The sequence below is a fragment of the Toxotes jaculatrix genome, chromosome 4 (assembly GCF_017976425.1).
Source record: "Toxotes jaculatrix isolate fToxJac2 chromosome 4, fToxJac2.pri, whole genome shotgun sequence".
Taxonomy (NCBI): Eukaryota; Metazoa; Chordata; class Actinopteri; family Toxotidae; genus Toxotes; species Toxotes jaculatrix.
The window spans coordinates 30,258,001-30,274,970 of NC_054397.1; the positions used below are offsets into that span (position 1 = coordinate 30,258,001).

General features: G+C 38.9%; 1 protein-coding gene across 3 annotated transcripts in view; it reads right to left on the bottom strand.

The window, feature by feature from the left end:
- LOC121180349 (glutamate receptor 2-like) overlaps positions 1-16,970 on the bottom strand; it is a 55,935-nt gene that overhangs the window by 19,481 nt on the left and 19,484 nt on the right. For all 3 annotated transcript variants that reach the window (XM_041035682.1, XM_041035684.1, XM_041035683.1), the window contains 11 exons: positions 13,058-13,297; positions 10,263-10,384; positions 8,978-9,052; positions 7,357-7,410; positions 5,771-5,929; positions 5,404-5,571; positions 3,823-3,927; positions 3,616-3,723; positions 3,117-3,180; positions 2,531-2,673; positions 1,738-1,953 (listed from right to left, as the gene is read on the bottom strand). In XM_041035682.1, the coding sequence (XP_040891616.1) occupies positions 1,738-1,953; positions 2,531-2,673; positions 3,117-3,180; positions 3,616-3,723; positions 3,823-3,927; positions 5,404-5,571; positions 5,771-5,929; positions 7,357-7,410; positions 8,978-9,052; positions 10,263-10,384; positions 13,058-13,297 (1,454 nt within the window). The remainder of the gene's footprint in view (positions 1-1,737; positions 1,954-2,530; positions 2,674-3,116; positions 3,181-3,615; positions 3,724-3,822; positions 3,928-5,403; positions 5,572-5,770; positions 5,930-7,356; positions 7,411-8,977; positions 9,053-10,262; positions 10,385-13,057; positions 13,298-16,970) is intronic.

Genomic DNA, 16,970 nt, shown 5'->3' on the forward strand with positions numbered 1-16,970 from the left:
TGTTCATCACTAAAGGCAGTCTGACAGTCATGTATGATTTCTGGAGACTGCTGCTTGTGGACCAGCTTAAGGACCTTCAGAGCCAGCTCCTGTGAAAGTATGCGTGGGTTTTCCAGATATGCTGGGTTGTCCAACTTTATTTTAAAAGAAGATATCTTAAATTTAAAACTATATATAGTCTATATAGTCAGCAGTTTCAACTGTAAAAGCTGCAGATTTTATTACATTGTTTGCACACTGAACTCACAAGGGATTGTGAAACTCCGTTCCTGTTACTAGATCTTAACTCAGGGCCCACTTTATAGTTTTTTTTCCAGAACTTACAACTGCATCTTACTCTTTTCATCAGCAGGTAGAGTTTGCTCCATTCTGATCAGCAGAAACTGAAGTGCTATGCATTTGGTGTAACTTTGTGGTTGCACTAAAAGACGTCTCAGTGGATAAACTCTTATCATCTGCTGATGTTTTTCTCATAGCACAGTGACTGTGACGGGCTCTGAGCACTGCAAAAACACAGCGAGTAGATCCAAGAAGAGGTTAATTGACAGGAAAACCAGTCACACGGGGCTCTCCCATAGTAGCTTACCACCAGTCACATCATCAAAGATCAGTGGTGAGCCACCTACAGAGCACAACATCTTATCAGTGAGGTTCAGCAGGTCAGAATCAACATAAATTGGAGCTACAGAAATGTCCTGGCACATCAGGTTGGCGTTGTTCTATGTAAACTTAAATTTAGCATCACAATGTTCTTTAGAGGTAACCTACCAAATTCAGGTCTCTCTAGGAGAAGTTTGTTAAAATACTATGGCTGTAAAATGGCTTCTACTTGCAAAAAATTGCACAGTAAATTAAAATGACCTGACTTCAGTCTGGGGGTGCTACATACATGAACAAATTTTGTTCATGTACATCGAATTAACAGGTGGGAGCTATGACTTTAAAGTTTCCTAGGGCTTGGTGCCTTGGAGCCATTTTGTCACATCCCATATCAGATATGAAGTTTCTTTAATTATCAAGTGCCCCTAGCAGAAAGTTCAGAGCAATGATGCCACTGAACTTCATGAACATCAAGCGACTTTATCCCAACATGACCCTGCTTTTGGAGTTGCTATGGAGCCTGTTGACCATGCTAGAGTGCCTGGGTGTTGATCACCTCACAGTGGGTAGAAATGAAGCCCTGCTAGGGTTATATTATGGCTAGTGCCTCTAAGACCAGACTAGCCCACTCAGACAGCCTTTTAAAGACAAGCTCCATACCAAGTGGAAGACTGAGTGGTATATGACATCATGACAAGAGGAGTGACCATCAGAAACAGACTATGAACTGCTGTCTATGAACACCACATTAAAACTACTCAAAGCATCAGATCAACGGTCATCAACCAGTCAGCGGATGGCCAATGAAAGGTCATCATTAACTGACACTAGAGACACCAGACACCATTTTATCTATAGGATAAAATGCAGTTCACCAACAATTTGACGCAACTTCAATTTCACGTGATGGAACATATAAGCTTCAACTGTAATCAGTACAGCTGTCTTCACACATATGTGTGGGATCTGAATTTTATTTTAACTATACTTTATTTTTTGGCTTCAAATACACTCAGCACATTTCAGGCAGAATATTCATGCATGTGCATAATGCCCCTGCATACGCTCTGACAGCCTTGGCAACAGTTTAGTACCTGAGAATTTTGGAGGAAACAAAACAGACTCAGACTCACTTACCAGAAAGAGTACCACACTAACTCCTATATAGGCAAAGACAATGCACATCCAGATTTCATAGGCCAGTGGGTCCAGAAAGGAGAAGACTCCTGGTTTGGATTTCTGTGGCTTTTTGATCATGATGGAGATTCCCAATGACATGAAGGGTTTGGAGAAATCGATCACCTCTTCACGAACAAGAGTGATCGTCAATGGAGCGACGGCTATATCTGCTTTCTGTTGGAGAGACAAAGACAGAGTGAGAGTGTTTGACAGGGTGGTCTCTGCATGGACTTCAGTCAGCTGTTGGGAAGAGGAGAAAGAAACACACGACAACAAGACAAATCTAACACTGGAACTTATTGTTTAAATCTGGTGTGATGCCCTTCGCACTGTCTAGGAGGATGTTGACATTAATGTTAACTTTATTTGTAATAATTTATACATGTTTTAAGTAAATGTCTTGTATGGACTCTGTCCCTGTAATATTCCCTAAGAACACTTAAGTTTACTTTTATTATATTTATTGCTTTACAGTGATATTTAACTTGTATTTAAGTTGTGATGCCAGGTAAAACATATTATTAAGTGGAAAACATGTTGACTGTCAATCTTCAATATGTACAGAAAAACAGATTCATAGAAAGATGTTCAATTTTCTCTTCAAAGAAATTTAGCTTTTTAAACAGATCAAAGCACATGTGAATGCCCCTGTTTGTAGCAGTCACTAACATAACATGCAAACATGTTAAGTGGAATCTCTCTTGCACATGCCATCGGTCATATTATTGTGTGTGCATATTTTAAATCTTACCCCATAAACCAACTCTCCAACCATACCATTCCAGATCTTGGTTTCTGCATCTCTTGCTCCATATTTGCCATCTCCCACAATCCTAAGCTGGTAGCGTATACCACAGTGCTTTGCAATTTCTGCAGCCAGGTCGACGCAGTAACCTAGCAACAGTCCAAAAATAACAACCAAACACAGACACACACAAAGAGACACATTGGCAGTGTTAGAGATACTCCCCATAATACAGACTACAGTATGGAATACTCTACAAAAAAATTATAAGCAGGTATCCTTGCAAGAATTCATGGGTCTGATGATTTAAATATATTACAAACATACAGTTTTCTATGTACTGAATGCAAGAATTGTATGAAAATTCAAACTGGTTTTGGAAGCTATACAATGGCTGTTCCACTGCTGTGTGACTTACAGAGAGGCCTGTCTACAGGTCTGAATAAATGTGACTGTGGAACACTTTCTCTGTCATTTTAATAAACACATGATAAATGGCCAAAAGTAAATGAAATCTATAAAAATGTATGGAGCATCATTAAACACACATAAGCAGGTACAGATGCACATACAGTACAGTATACAGATGTACCTTCATAACGGTCATTGTCTTGAAACAGCTCAGCATTTTTCTTCAGCATCACATAGGGGGCTTCCTAGACACACACATATACACACGCAGTAATCAATCCAACTATATGACATGCTTTACTGTGAATCATGTTTTTTTCCATATTGCCAGCGTGACTGTTAACTCACTCTCAACTTAGTCATTTTGGCTTTGAAGATACAGAAAACAGCCTTTTCATTAATTAATCCCTTGCTTCAGTGCTGTTCCAGCTCTACATTTGTAACTAACAGAACAATAATTCAATGTATTGTTATTGTCCAGTGTAGTGGAAATTGCCAGTTGATAATCATGTGAGAAATGAAATAAAATAAACAGTAGCTGCTCATGTCAGAGCTCTGTTTATAAGCCAAACACCTTGTCTACCTTTGCTTACTTCCACTGCAACTGTCAGATTATTGGCTGTGTTTTCATTGGGCCTGCACATTCGGTGTCACAGTGACAAGGTCACTGAATTCATTACCAGTATAGTTGTAACGATGACCGTCTTGTTTTCCATTCCCATGGTGTCATTAGGGTAAAGGTCAGACTTTGTCACCACCATCTTATCCACCTCGTTCCAATAGCCAATCTAAGAACACAGACACACACACACACACAGACAGGTAATACATCTACCTCATGGCTCTGTGCTGTCATATTCATGATGGCAAATGGATTGTTCAGTTACCTTAACAGGTCCATTGTTCTTCAGCTCCATGATTGTCACAGAGTAGTTGATTCTCTTCCCATACTGGTCAAACTGAATGTTCCCTGTTAAACCATCTACACGAACCTACACACACACACACACACACATATACATAGAACACGCACAGAGACACACACAGACACACACACACACATACACATATATATTCAAGTTTTTTTTTATCTAAGTTAACACACTATTATGTTCAAGGCATGTAGTAAAAGCACCAATACCAGTAAAAGCTTGTTTTAGGTACCGAGTGATTTGTTACAGCCAGATAACTTTTTTTTTTTATATAAACATCATTCTCACTGTCAAAATGTTGGGATGTGAACATTGTCACATTTAAAGTAAATATGAAAATAACTCCTTAAAACAAGTGTAGTGCATTTACACTCACTATGTACTATATTAGACATTCATGTGGGCATGGTGCTACAAACTGTCAGTAGTGTGGTATATGTAAACTGACTGAATTTCCTCCTGAAACAGTGGAGTAAAGTTGTAAATGGAAACACGAGTACTTAAAACTTCATCAATGTTGCAATAATGATGCTGGCTCAAAAACTCCATGGGTTCAAATCTTTCCCTTTGAACAAGTATCAAAATATATTCAAAGCAATTCAATATATTTTTTTGGAAATGATTTTAAAGCTGATAGAAGGCTTTGATGTCTGCTCTGTGGGTGCTGACTGACAGCTGTGTTTGACAGTTTGCTGGCCTCCCACTCTCTCCAGCTTCTGGACTCACACTGAAGTCAGACTTTCAGAAATTCTGTTTAAAGAATAAACACTACAATTTCTCCAGGCTGCTTTGTGTTTTGTGGTAAAGGAGTTACAAATAACAAGTGTAGGAAGTGTAGTATTTGAATATTGAAATATTGATGTTTAGGATAATTCTGTTTGTACCTCTAAATGCTAAATTAGCATTTAGAAAATGCTGATTGTTTTTAAGAACAGCACGTTCAATCAAAGGAGTATTGTTCAGAATTAGGAGCTGCCTGTAAAGATGAATTACATTCATAATTCCAGTTGACTGCTCTTGGTTGGCCAGAAAGAAGGACTCCATACTCTAATATGAATAACTCCATGTGACAAATGTACAGTATTTTAATACCATTTAGATATCACAAGTTTTGACTTTGTTTTGGTAGATCATGTGGACACCTTTACACTGTTGTTTTGTTTTGTTTTTTTGAGTAAAAGGAACCATAGGAGTTGTCTGATTGTAGCCTATCCATTGTTAATGTTCTGATGTGTTTGCTAAATTCCTACACAGGACCTTGAAAACATGCTCTCATGCAAGTTCAACATTTTTGAAAACTACATTTTGCCATTAGGACCCTGTAAGGAATTCCAGTTACTTTATTAAATATGAAAGGAAATCATCTAACATTTTACAGAGGCATGAACAGAACTATTAGAAACACATGTCAATTTGTTAATGTTACATTGTGAAATGGACTCTTGTCTCTCACAATGCCTTGATAGATGTTGCACGAAAAGCTGTGCTGAAACTTTTATAGAACTGGACTAGTCTATCTCTCAGTGAGGAGGTTACCTGTTTGAGGGCACGTTCAATCTCCACCCCCTGTGCCCAGGGCACTGCTGGATTGGCCAGACAGTCCCCATTGTTGCCACGACGACTCATGTCTATTCTCTGCTTGTGAAGGAAGCGGAAAGCCTCAGTCATCACGTGGACAGCATCGTAGGTGAGGGCTGAGGTATACTGAAAGACACAGAAACATTGGAAAAATCATCTCAGTAACCCTGTATCTGACATACAGGGCTATACCCACACACGACTGTGTGGAGTATCCTGGAACTATACCCACACACGGACTGTGTGTGGGTATAGCCAGTTTGACCACAAAGTGATGATGGAGCACTCCTAATATGTGGAGAGTTGGGTTAGATTATTAACTTACTCTGATCCGTGCATCAGCTCCAGGATACTCCTTCTCTTCCAGAGCCTCCCATCGCTGGTCAAATTTTGCTACCACAGGATCATCAAAATCTACTATCTGAAACCCCGACACATTGGCACCTCCGTACTGGATTTTTGAAAGGTCACCATCAACAAAACCCTGGAACAAGATCAACAGCAAGAACAACAACAAAAGAAAATCATTTCAACAGATGAAATTTCTATTACCATCCCTATCATCTGTTTCAGGTTTCAGATTACTATCAGCCAACAAAGCAAGTCTGAGAGAAAATTAGAAGGAAAAATTCAGTGTATCGCTCAGGTTAACATAGCTTTCACTTGCTATGCTAAAATCAGCGTTATGGACACAGCTATTTCTACCAGCTGGTTTTCAGTTGGTAAATCTGTTTCCCCATCAGCTCCCTGACACCTGCTGCCTGCACGATTTCCTGCCTTCCTCTCCGTACTTTTTGCACTCAAATCGTTTGTTCACATTAGCACCTCTGTATCTGGCTCCCACCACCCACTCATTCTACAATAGATTTATAACAAACACAGACTTTGTAAGACAGAAAGACTGTGAACACTGCAGGAGCTGCTGTCATGGGGAGGAGTGGGAATCAGAGTTCAGGGAAAAGACATGTGACATTGTCAAATGAAAGACCACAAAGTATGTAGTCAGTTGTGAGCTCTCTGTGAACCTAAAGTTACTCTTACATAACGTTAGTTATCATAGTTAGCATAAAAGCAACAGCTCATAACCTGTAATCTCACTAAGCTGTTAATCCTCAAATAACACTTCACAAGTTTGAGTACTGCTTTCTGCACTGTCAGATTTTTAAATAGGAAGCTTTTAAATTTTTATAGAGTGAATGAAGAAACGAGGCGAGGAGACAGGAGAGAGGGAGAAACAAAAGTGGAGACAGAACCATGGAGAAAATAGAAAGAGGTGTAAATGATTTAAGACTTAAAGAAAAGGATGGCGTAGACAGAAGCGGATTCAGAAGCAGCTCAGTTTGGGCACAGAGACGTGTCGGGTGCAAACTCTCAGAGGGCAGAGAAAGGTCAACTGACTGTTTCTTTAAGACACAATCTAAACCCAACCTAATTCAACAGACAAGATTTGATCCTGCTATAAAATAACTGACAGGCCTTTTAGGGCAGGGAATAACAAAGTGTAACAACTACATTAAATAATTATTTTCTGCTGTTTAAGGATTTTTACACTAGAAAGATTTGTAAACAAAGCCATAAAAAAATGGTCAGATAGTTTCAGTCATTATAAGCTGAGAAACAAAAATCTTTCCATCAACACGACCTTTGTGGGTCCACAGTAGAAGAGGTTTATTTAACCACTAGCTGCTTTTAAAAATGAAAAGTATTTATTGGTATGTTATTGGTGATCCTAGCCTGGTGTTACTTGGTATCAGATCGAAACCAAATTTTGTGGTACTGTAACCCCTACTGCCACCAGTTGGCCAACACCTGATCAAGCGGAGACAATTGACCTTTTAACCATATCATCATTTAACAGCCAAATAACAGAAGTGTGAGGTCAGTCAGATTGAGAGAAGGCCAGTGACTCACCAAGTTGGCAATAATATAGTGGTATCCCTTCACGTGCCTTCCTATAGTGATCACCTGATGGGAAAAGAGTACAAGGTCTGTCAATAACATACAGAACAACAACAAACAAATTAATAAAAACTGTGGTAAAAATCAAATGTACTGCAGTTTTTCAACTTTCATCAGTCTATTATTGCCATCCTGTCAAAATCATGTCATCAAAGCAGTTACTTTTTAATAAGATGAGAAAACAATACTGTTAGTAGCTTATAACTACATTATGATTTTTATTGGTTTATTTAGCATAAGAAATACAATAATTTTCTCAGCCCATAAAGGAACACATCATCCTTCAGTATCTCAGGAAAATTCCAAATTTTGGAGATACATTCTTTTTACTGGGCACCTGCACCATGGCAAGCAAATGTGACATTTGTGTGAGGTTTGAAATAGTTAAGGATGGGGAGCATTTGTTTGCACTAATTACCAAAGTAAAAGCGAGCCACAAAAACAAACCTTTTGAACAATCTTAGTGACTACCTCAGGCATTACGCTGCTAAATACATGACACAGGAACACAAGACAGGAACGCACTGACAGAGTTTAAATTCTGACTTTCAGAAGATGTTTAGTCCCACATTGCTTCCACCGTGAAGGCGCAGGGCTGAATCCACTTATTAATTCCAAAACTTTTTGAGCCTACTTTTGCTTCTTCTGCATGGGCTGTTTGCCTCAAATGTTGGATGTGCTGATTTTGATTTAACACACTGATATGCTCAAATTAGAGATATGACATGCTCACTACTCACTATTTTGTTGGATTTCTTGAGCTGTAAAATGTGCAGTCCACGCATAATTATAATCAAAGTGACCTTTGGCCAATGAAGGACACAGGCTGAACCGAAAGCCTGCTGTGCTACATGAATGTTTTGTACATTTCTCACTGTTAACAAAAAGGATATAGAAATAGAGCTGCTGCAAGAGATGTCAGCAAAGCGAGTATTTTATCAAACTGTAACCGGATCCAAAATGAAACCAGTAAAAAATCAAACCTATTCCTACCTTATATAGTACGAGAGGAGGGCACACAAACCACGTCAACAATTTATATTGTTACCATGCAGCTGCTATGTAAGTAACATGACATAATATCTGTATATTCTCCATAGTCATATTCTCTATACACTCAGATCTATATTTATACTAATATTCATATTTACATCTCTATCCCAGTCCATAATGTACATTTATTTATCCCTAGTGCCCCTCAAATTTATATTTATATTTATATATATTTAAATTGTTTTATTGGGCGTCTTACAGAGCCAAAACAAAATCTTGTTGCACTGTACAACTCGTGTTCTGCAATGACAATAAAGATTATTCTGATTCTGGTTCTGAGATTCCACTGAAGGAAAATACAGTGATGAAAAGGAAGCACAGCAAAAGTATGGTGTACAGATGCTGACAAACAGGTGTTTAAAAAGCTTACAGGAATAAAAGCTATTGCTGTATTTGTTAGATATGAAATATACTGAAGAGGATGGCTCTATAGCACAATATAAGAGCAGAAGAAGCTTTGTGATAGATGGATATTATTACTTAAATTAGTAGTAGCAATAGTGACAAGACTGGAAACAACCTGTTCCATGATGTCTTTGACTTTGTCTTGTTCACAGTCCAGGATGATCCGTCTCTCCTTGCGAATCTCCAGGTCCTAAAAAACACATTAGTATTTAACAGAATCCCAGTATTTTATGTTGTACAGGCCTAGAGAATGAAACCTAGCTTTGCAAACACAAATTGGCATTTTCCTTAAGTGCAGTGAGGTTCCCTCCTCACCTGCACCAGTTTGGTATTTTGGCGACTGCCTGTGGGAGGAGAGGTGCAGTAGAGAATGTATTATCCAGCTGCATGCTGGAGACTCCCTAAAAATTAAATTAAAAATGCTTTAAGGCAGACCTCCCTAAAATCACTGAAACCAAAAACGGAAAAAAGTTGCCTCACTGCACATACACAACATATTAGTAACGCTTTATTTCACAGATCCCATTATATCATAAGAATTTCCTACACTTTTAATTATCTGCAAAATGGAGACTGTTCAGTTTGTATAGGTCTCATTGCAAATGCAAAAGTTCTAACTGGTAAACTAGTAAATTTAGTGCAAACATCAACAACTATCAGAAACTCAATTCATCTCAATCTCTGCTGTTTTCTATGTCCATCCAGCCATCCATTTTCTGCGGGGTACACCATGGACTGGTCACCAGTCAATCGCAGGGCTGACACACAAAGACAGACAACCACACATGCATACACTCACACCTAGGGGCAATGTAGAGTAACCAATTAACCTAATGTGCATGTTTTTGGGATTGTGGGAGGAAACCAGAGTACCCAGAGAAAACCCACAAAGGCACCCGTAGAACATGCAAACTCCACACAGAAGAGCCCGTATTTTCTGTGTAATGACAATGTTCTGGTCCTTACAATTTAAAATAATATTTTCCGTACAGCTTGTACCAAATGCATTTCCAAATTTCCAAATCTAAATCAATCACACAAACAATAAACTGCGTTCTGAACTCAAAACTAGTGCACACTGTAATCTGGACAACATGGATAAGACTGCAGCACTAACACTCCAGTTGAAGTAGGAGGAGACCCACTGTGTCACCAGCTACTCCTTTTCCATTGTGAGGAAGGAACCTGACTGGGAGGACATAACAAGTAAAAGGTTTGCACTATCTACTATCACAGACCACACTACTGAGCCAGAGACATCACTGTCATGACTGCAAGACATCCACCGCCCATGCATTGCCACAGTGACTGTTCTTAAGTATCGTGGTTAGTCTAAAAATGCATGGCAAGAGCACTAAGATGTGAAGGAGCTGTGTATGAACAGAGCATCATGAATGCACCTGAAACAGGGAGCGGTAGGCTTCGTCCTTCCTCTCATCTTTCAGGTTTCCTACATTTATTGCTGTGACGACCCATTTTTTCTCTGCTGCAGTGTCCAGTATTACTTGAAGAGTAGAAAGACCTACACAAACAAACACACACAAAACAGAGGCAGTTAAATGCTTTTCTTAGTAATCTAATGTACATAGTTAAAAAGACATAGGTAACATAGGTAAATCCAAATTACAAGCCTTTTAGCATTTGTAATTGTTAAAAATACCTCTACAACTGATATACAGTTGAGATCTGTTCTTTATTTTGGCCAGGAAGACACTAACACTACTATGAAATGTCAGTTACATTTATGACAAATGAAATAACAGCTGTATGTGTACAGCACATTTTTTCACAAGTTACTTGCACCATTTACCTGGTGTCAGGGTTCAGAACTATTCAATTTGTATTTCTGAAGATTTTCAGTCATCCAGGTCAAAGATTATCTGGAGGAGGCCCCCTGACAGCTTCATGTAGGTCTCCCATTTGAGAATGACTTCTTCACCTAAAACTGTTCTTTGCACACCCCATCAGCATGACTCTGGATGTGACCTAAACCTCAGGATTCCAAGTTTTTTTTGTTTTTTTTTTCCACCATTGTCCCAGAACCATTCTGAAAAAGTTTTAACCGTCCTGAAGTGAATGTAAACTGCCCCAAAATGTTGTTTTTCTACTTTGTCATTATCATCTGTTGTTGATAGAGGTATTATAAAACACCATTAAAAATATAAATAAATAAATACATATACATCCTGCATGTTCTGCAGTGCATGAGTTGTTAAGTTTCATCATATTCAATGAGTGAACAGCATTTTTTTCTCTTCAGGAAGAAATTTCCTTTTGTACTTTCCTTCATAGCCAGAACGTCCTTTGTTCCAGTAGAGAAGTGGAAAATAAATTGATTTGTTATTGTCTGAGTGTTTTTTTAATTTACTTTAAAGATTAGAGATGCTCTTTTAAGTAATTGTCAGTGTTTCCACACTGAAATTTGTCTCCGTAATACAGTTTCATATTTATGTTCCTTTCAGAGCATGTCATGAAAATGACTTTTCTCTGACTGCTTTACAGCTCTGATCCTGATCCTGTGCTCAGGACCTGCAGTCCAGAGTCCTGATGCCTCACCCCGCTGCTGCAGCGCTGAACAGATCACTTGTTTATTCAAGGTTTATTAGCACTCAATATGTGGTGAGTCAGATTGCACCAAATTATGAACCTACTGCACCTTTCCTCAGCAATACACCCACCAAGTCTGAAGTCAATATGATGAACAGTTCTCTTATGTGAAAGATAGATAGTCACACACACAAACACAGAGAAAGAGAGATTCTTACTTTACAGTTAGATTAGATAGATGTAGGTATGTTACATGTAGGTATGTAAGTATGTGGCCTGCTGTGGTCCTGCTTCTGCTTATTAGTTAGTGTCTATATTTCTTAGTATTTCCAGTGGTTAATTTACTTTAGTTGTGAGTCAGTAATTCACCTGCCGTAACACCAGACTGTAGCTCTACTCTGCTCATATTTTAGAGAATGCAATTATTCATTAATGATGGATAATTTCTCCTCCCACAGCCCACAAGCTAGTAGTTGCCTTATCTGCGTATTAATCACAATGGCTGTGGATACTAACTAGGGATGCACCCAATATTCAGCCACCGAAAATGTTTGGCCAAAAATGGCCCACAAGTGCATTTTCAGTTTTCGGCCGAAAGACTTGTATCACCGAAACAACACAGCGGAAACAGGTCGTTGTGATGACTCAAGCGAAAACCGCGGCCAGTACGAGCTTGTCTGGAAAGGCCAACATGTCTGCGGTGTGGACGTATTTCAGTAAATCAGAAAGACACGGATAGCGATTTGCAAAACATGTAATGTCAAAAAAGTTTAAAACTTAACTTAAAGCGCTGCAATTCTTGGTGCATTTGTTGTTGTTAAAGGCCTACGGTTAACCTATGGGCTATGGCAATCTTTGTTTTGACACTTTGTGTTTTTATGAGAGAACATATTTAATTTTACAATCTTGTTTAAATTGATTTATTCTTTGAAACATTCATATTAATTTATGTAATCGCAATGCCTTGCAATTTTCATGAAGTTAGTACACAGTCATAGCCATAAATGCAATGGTACTAATAATTGGCATAATAATTTCTTTCTGTGATTCGGTTTTTGGCCTTGGTTTCCTCATTTTCGGTTTTTCGTTTTCGGCCAAGAATTTTCATTTCGGTGCATCCCTAGTAATTATTACTGTATCACAATAGCACAATATATATAGGGATATGGTAAATTTTAACAAAAGGCCAATTAAAAATGTTTGGAAGTGGACAAAGATATTATTAGAACTGTTATTGGCTGATAAAACAAATGTCAAATTTCACAAAGAATTCATTAAAATCAAATTCAAATCAAGTCAATCCAAAAAAAAAAAATCCAAGAAAACAGCACTTCCAACAATGACCTAAAACATTTAGAAATCCTGAAGAGATATATGTATGAAAGCATCAACCAGGACAATACATCATCGTATTTCAACATAATTTAAGATAATCTAATAGGATATAGCAGCTATATCAGTGTTGGTTTTCCAAAATATGTCTTTTACATTGTTTGTCTACCAGAGACTGTAAATCAGTTCCACTAACTACCTGTCTCAGTACTTTAAAAAACAAAAGGGGGCTCATTTAATAGCAGTTGCATTAAAAGTTCAGCAGCAGCAACACTTAAATCACATGCTGTGTGATTACTAATGAGATTCTAATTACCTCTATCGCTGTCATATAGATAGGCAAACTTTTCCCATTTGTAGTACTCCACTAATGAAACAAGTGGCCCCTTGATGTCCGGCCTCATCTGGAGAACAAACTGGTTCATTCCCTCTGCTGGAAAAGAGGGTGTGATGAAGGAGACATGAAGTGTCTCACAGAAGGACGTGATGGTGTTTACCGACTTCTTGTCATAGAAGCCAAAGATGGCGTAGACACCTCGGGAGAACTGTGAACAAACTAGGAAAAAGAAAGAGAGAAACATTTTAATGAAACAGAGACAGATAAAGAGAGAGGAAAAAACTTAGACAGAGGAGGAAAGGTTGAAGTAAAATCCTAATGTGTGACACAGGAAGGGTGTCCCTGTAACAATAAATATCCTTTAGGATAGCCAAAGGTTTAAAGTTTAAACCTTTGGCTCACTCTAGTAATGTTTAGGCTCTTATGATCACAAAGCAGATTATACAGTGGACGACGATGATCTGTATGAGGGTTGAACACCTTTAAAATACAGTTCAGTTCTGTGTATAAACATTTTTGGAATAAGTGTAAATGAACGGGATTACAAATCTGTAATTGACTGCAGAACATTCTATCATCAGACCTGCAGGTCTACAGCAGAGAGCTGAAAGCTGTTTAACAGGTGTTTCTACACTGAGAGTAAAAGATCATTCCAGTGTTACAGCTTAAAAGTCAGAAAAGTTAGAGATTCTGCACAAATGAATGAATGAATCAAAAAAACAAAACACAAAACAACAGCTACAGGGCATGACAGATTATTACTGCACACATCTCAACACTACAGAGATGACAAAACTGACAAGATTGCCAAAGAAAACTACAATAAATCCCAGGGTTAAATACTACTTAACAGGGTCACAGAAACACCATAAATCCCATTCAGATGTATCCTATATTAAAAATAAATCATTTTTAAAGTTGTATATATTTTGCAGTTTTCAGAGCCTGTGGGAAATATCCTGAGACCGTTTACTATTTGCAGAAGATCTGATGCCATGTAGTTAAAAACATTAAAAAAAAAAAAAAAAAAAAAAAAAAAGACAGAATATCAAGGCAGCATGACAGGTGTTTCAGATGTTGCACAATTTCTTCAAGGTTTCATAGTCGACAGAATCAAATTGTGTCATGTTCACTAATATGGTTTTAAACATAAGCAACAATACCAATAAATGACACCACAACACTGACAACTGTCTAATTTTCTGAACTTTGTCGGTGAAGAAGGGGGCAGATATGTTGTATGACTTTATGGATCGAAGTTCCGGGGCTACTGACAAAGTAGTGTTTGTTAGCCTGTCAACAGCAGCAAATAAGGCATGTGCATTTTTATTGTTTCTGGCAGTGAAGTCAGAGAAAAAAGACTGCCTTACATTTCTCAGTTCTAAATTAAAAATGCAAAATCTATCTTTAGCAATGTCATAATGAGTTTAAATGAGCTAAACACAAGTGGGAGGCAGGTAAAATAAATGATAGAACAAATAAAAGTAAATGAAAATTAGCGAAGCATTTTTTTCAGAACATCTAAACCTGTCATTTTCTCAAGCCTAATTAATCACTATGATTGTTTTTTATTGTGCATGACTACTACACAAGCTTTCACCCACCAATTACTCATTCCCAAACCCAGAATGCAGCTGATACCATTGGGCAGTCACACTGTGTGCAGATCACCACCACAAAACCAGCTTTGAGTTTTCTTTGTATTACTGTGAATGACACCAACAACCAGGAACTGACGGAGTTCCTGTCTGTACCTTACACAGAAGAGCACATTTTCTCAGACCAGCCACAGACCACAAACCCTGCTTAAATCCAAGCCGGATGCAGATCGGGTCGTGGGTCTTTTAATGGATCAGGTCGGGTCCAGATGTGATTCAGAGATGACTGTTGATAACGGGTCAGTTTGGTATTGAGCTTTGCAAATGTGGGCTTGCATAATTGGACCTGCAAAGCACTCTGGGATGAGGGGGAAGTTTCTCTGGTACTATGCACATGCATATCTGCTCACTAATTTATAAATCACATAAATCAACTTTAAAATCCATGCACTTTGGTAAACCTCATATTCCTTCCAAAACACTCCTACAATTAAACATAAATAGCAACAGCAAATCCCTCATGAATACTGAGATAGATAATGTTCCTGTGGAGAATGGAGGCAGTGTTACTAACAAAAGGCTTAGAACTAATGGCAGCACCACCAACTGTAAATGCAACAGACTGGATCATTCCTGAAATTAAACGCTAACTCAGATAACCACTCTGTACGACTGTGCTGAGCAGAGCAGAAAAGCTTCTCAGAATGAACAACACATCCAACTTGAGGAGGATGAACTACAACAGGAGAGGCCACATCAGGTTCCAGTCCTGTCAGCCAAGAACAGAGACCTGAGGCTGCAGTGGACACAGACTCACCAAAACTGGACAGATGAAGACTAGAAAAACGTAACCTGATCTGATGGATCTGGATTTCTGCTGAGGCTGCAGATGGCAAAGTCAGAATTTGGCATCAACAGCATGAATCCATGGACCCAATCCATGGTGGTGGTGGTGTGATGGTGTGGGGAACGTTTTCTTACCAATCAATTTTCTTACCGTTACCAATCAATCATGGTCTCACTGTCACAGTATGAGTATTGTTGCTGACCATGTTCATCCCGCTACGGCCACAGTTTATGCATGATGATAATGCACCAAGTCATAAAGCAAAGGTCATCTCAAACTGTACTTCTACAGCCTCCCAGGTCACCAGAATCCAGTAGAACACCTTTGGGATGTGGTAGAGCAGGAGACTGGCAGCCTGAGTGTGCCACTAACTAATGCACAAAATATGAGGCAAGTTTTCAACATCTTGTGAAATCCATGCCATGAAGAACTAAGCCTGTTCAGAGGGCAAAGGGAGTCCCTCATCAGTGTACTGTAAATATGGTGTTCCTAATAAAGTGCTCAGTGAGTGTAAATGCACTAGACTTGTTTTAATCAACCATTTTCATATTTATAATATGAGAATGTTACTGTCACTGTCATTTTGATAGTAAGAAGCGTGTTTACACTTTTCAAAAAAGGAATGTTAACTCTGACCCCGAAGACCAAGCTACTTACAGCTTTTGTTCAATGTTATATATATCAAATGGAGGCTAATTGTTAAGAGTCTAGTGAAGAACAAAACATTTCTGGCAGTTCTCCCTGTCCACTCCTCAACTCTCTTGTCTTGGTAAGATGACCTGGCCCTTGCCCTGGATCCTCTGTCTCTGCCAGCTCTACCTTACTGTCATCTGGCCCCTTTCCATCCCCTTCATGGGACCCAGAGGCCAGAAGGACCTGTAGCAGCCTTACTCAATGTGCTCAACTCTCAGTCACTCTGAAAATAAACAGCAAATAAACAGAACTTAGATTATGCTGTTCCTCTCGCTGCCTAACCTTCCACCAATGTTGGTCACAAGGGTCGTGTAATACACCCCGGTAGTTCCTGCAGTAGATCATGATGCTGTTTCAGGAAACAGGACAGAAAGGGTAAGGAGCAATGAGGAGCGGCTCAAGTGTTAGTTTCTTTCAAGTCTCAGCCAGAAGAGTATAGCTGGTCTTCCTGCAACTGCTGCTGTGTCCAGGAACACGAGAGACGGATCCAAATGCAGACTCACCAGGCAGACTTAAAAACAATGATATTTTAAGAACTGAAGTCACTGGTTACAAAGTCCAAGAGCCAGGAAACAAAACTCAATGTGTCCTCATAGCAAAGACCTGAAGGAAAGACTGGACCCCTCCTTACTTCTCAACAGTCACAGAGATAAATCCACAGAAGTACCAGGAATTGGAAAGCAACCAGGTTTGGGGGCGGGGCAGAGCAACAAGGTGGGAAACAAGACAATGACGGGAAGCAGACTAAGAACAG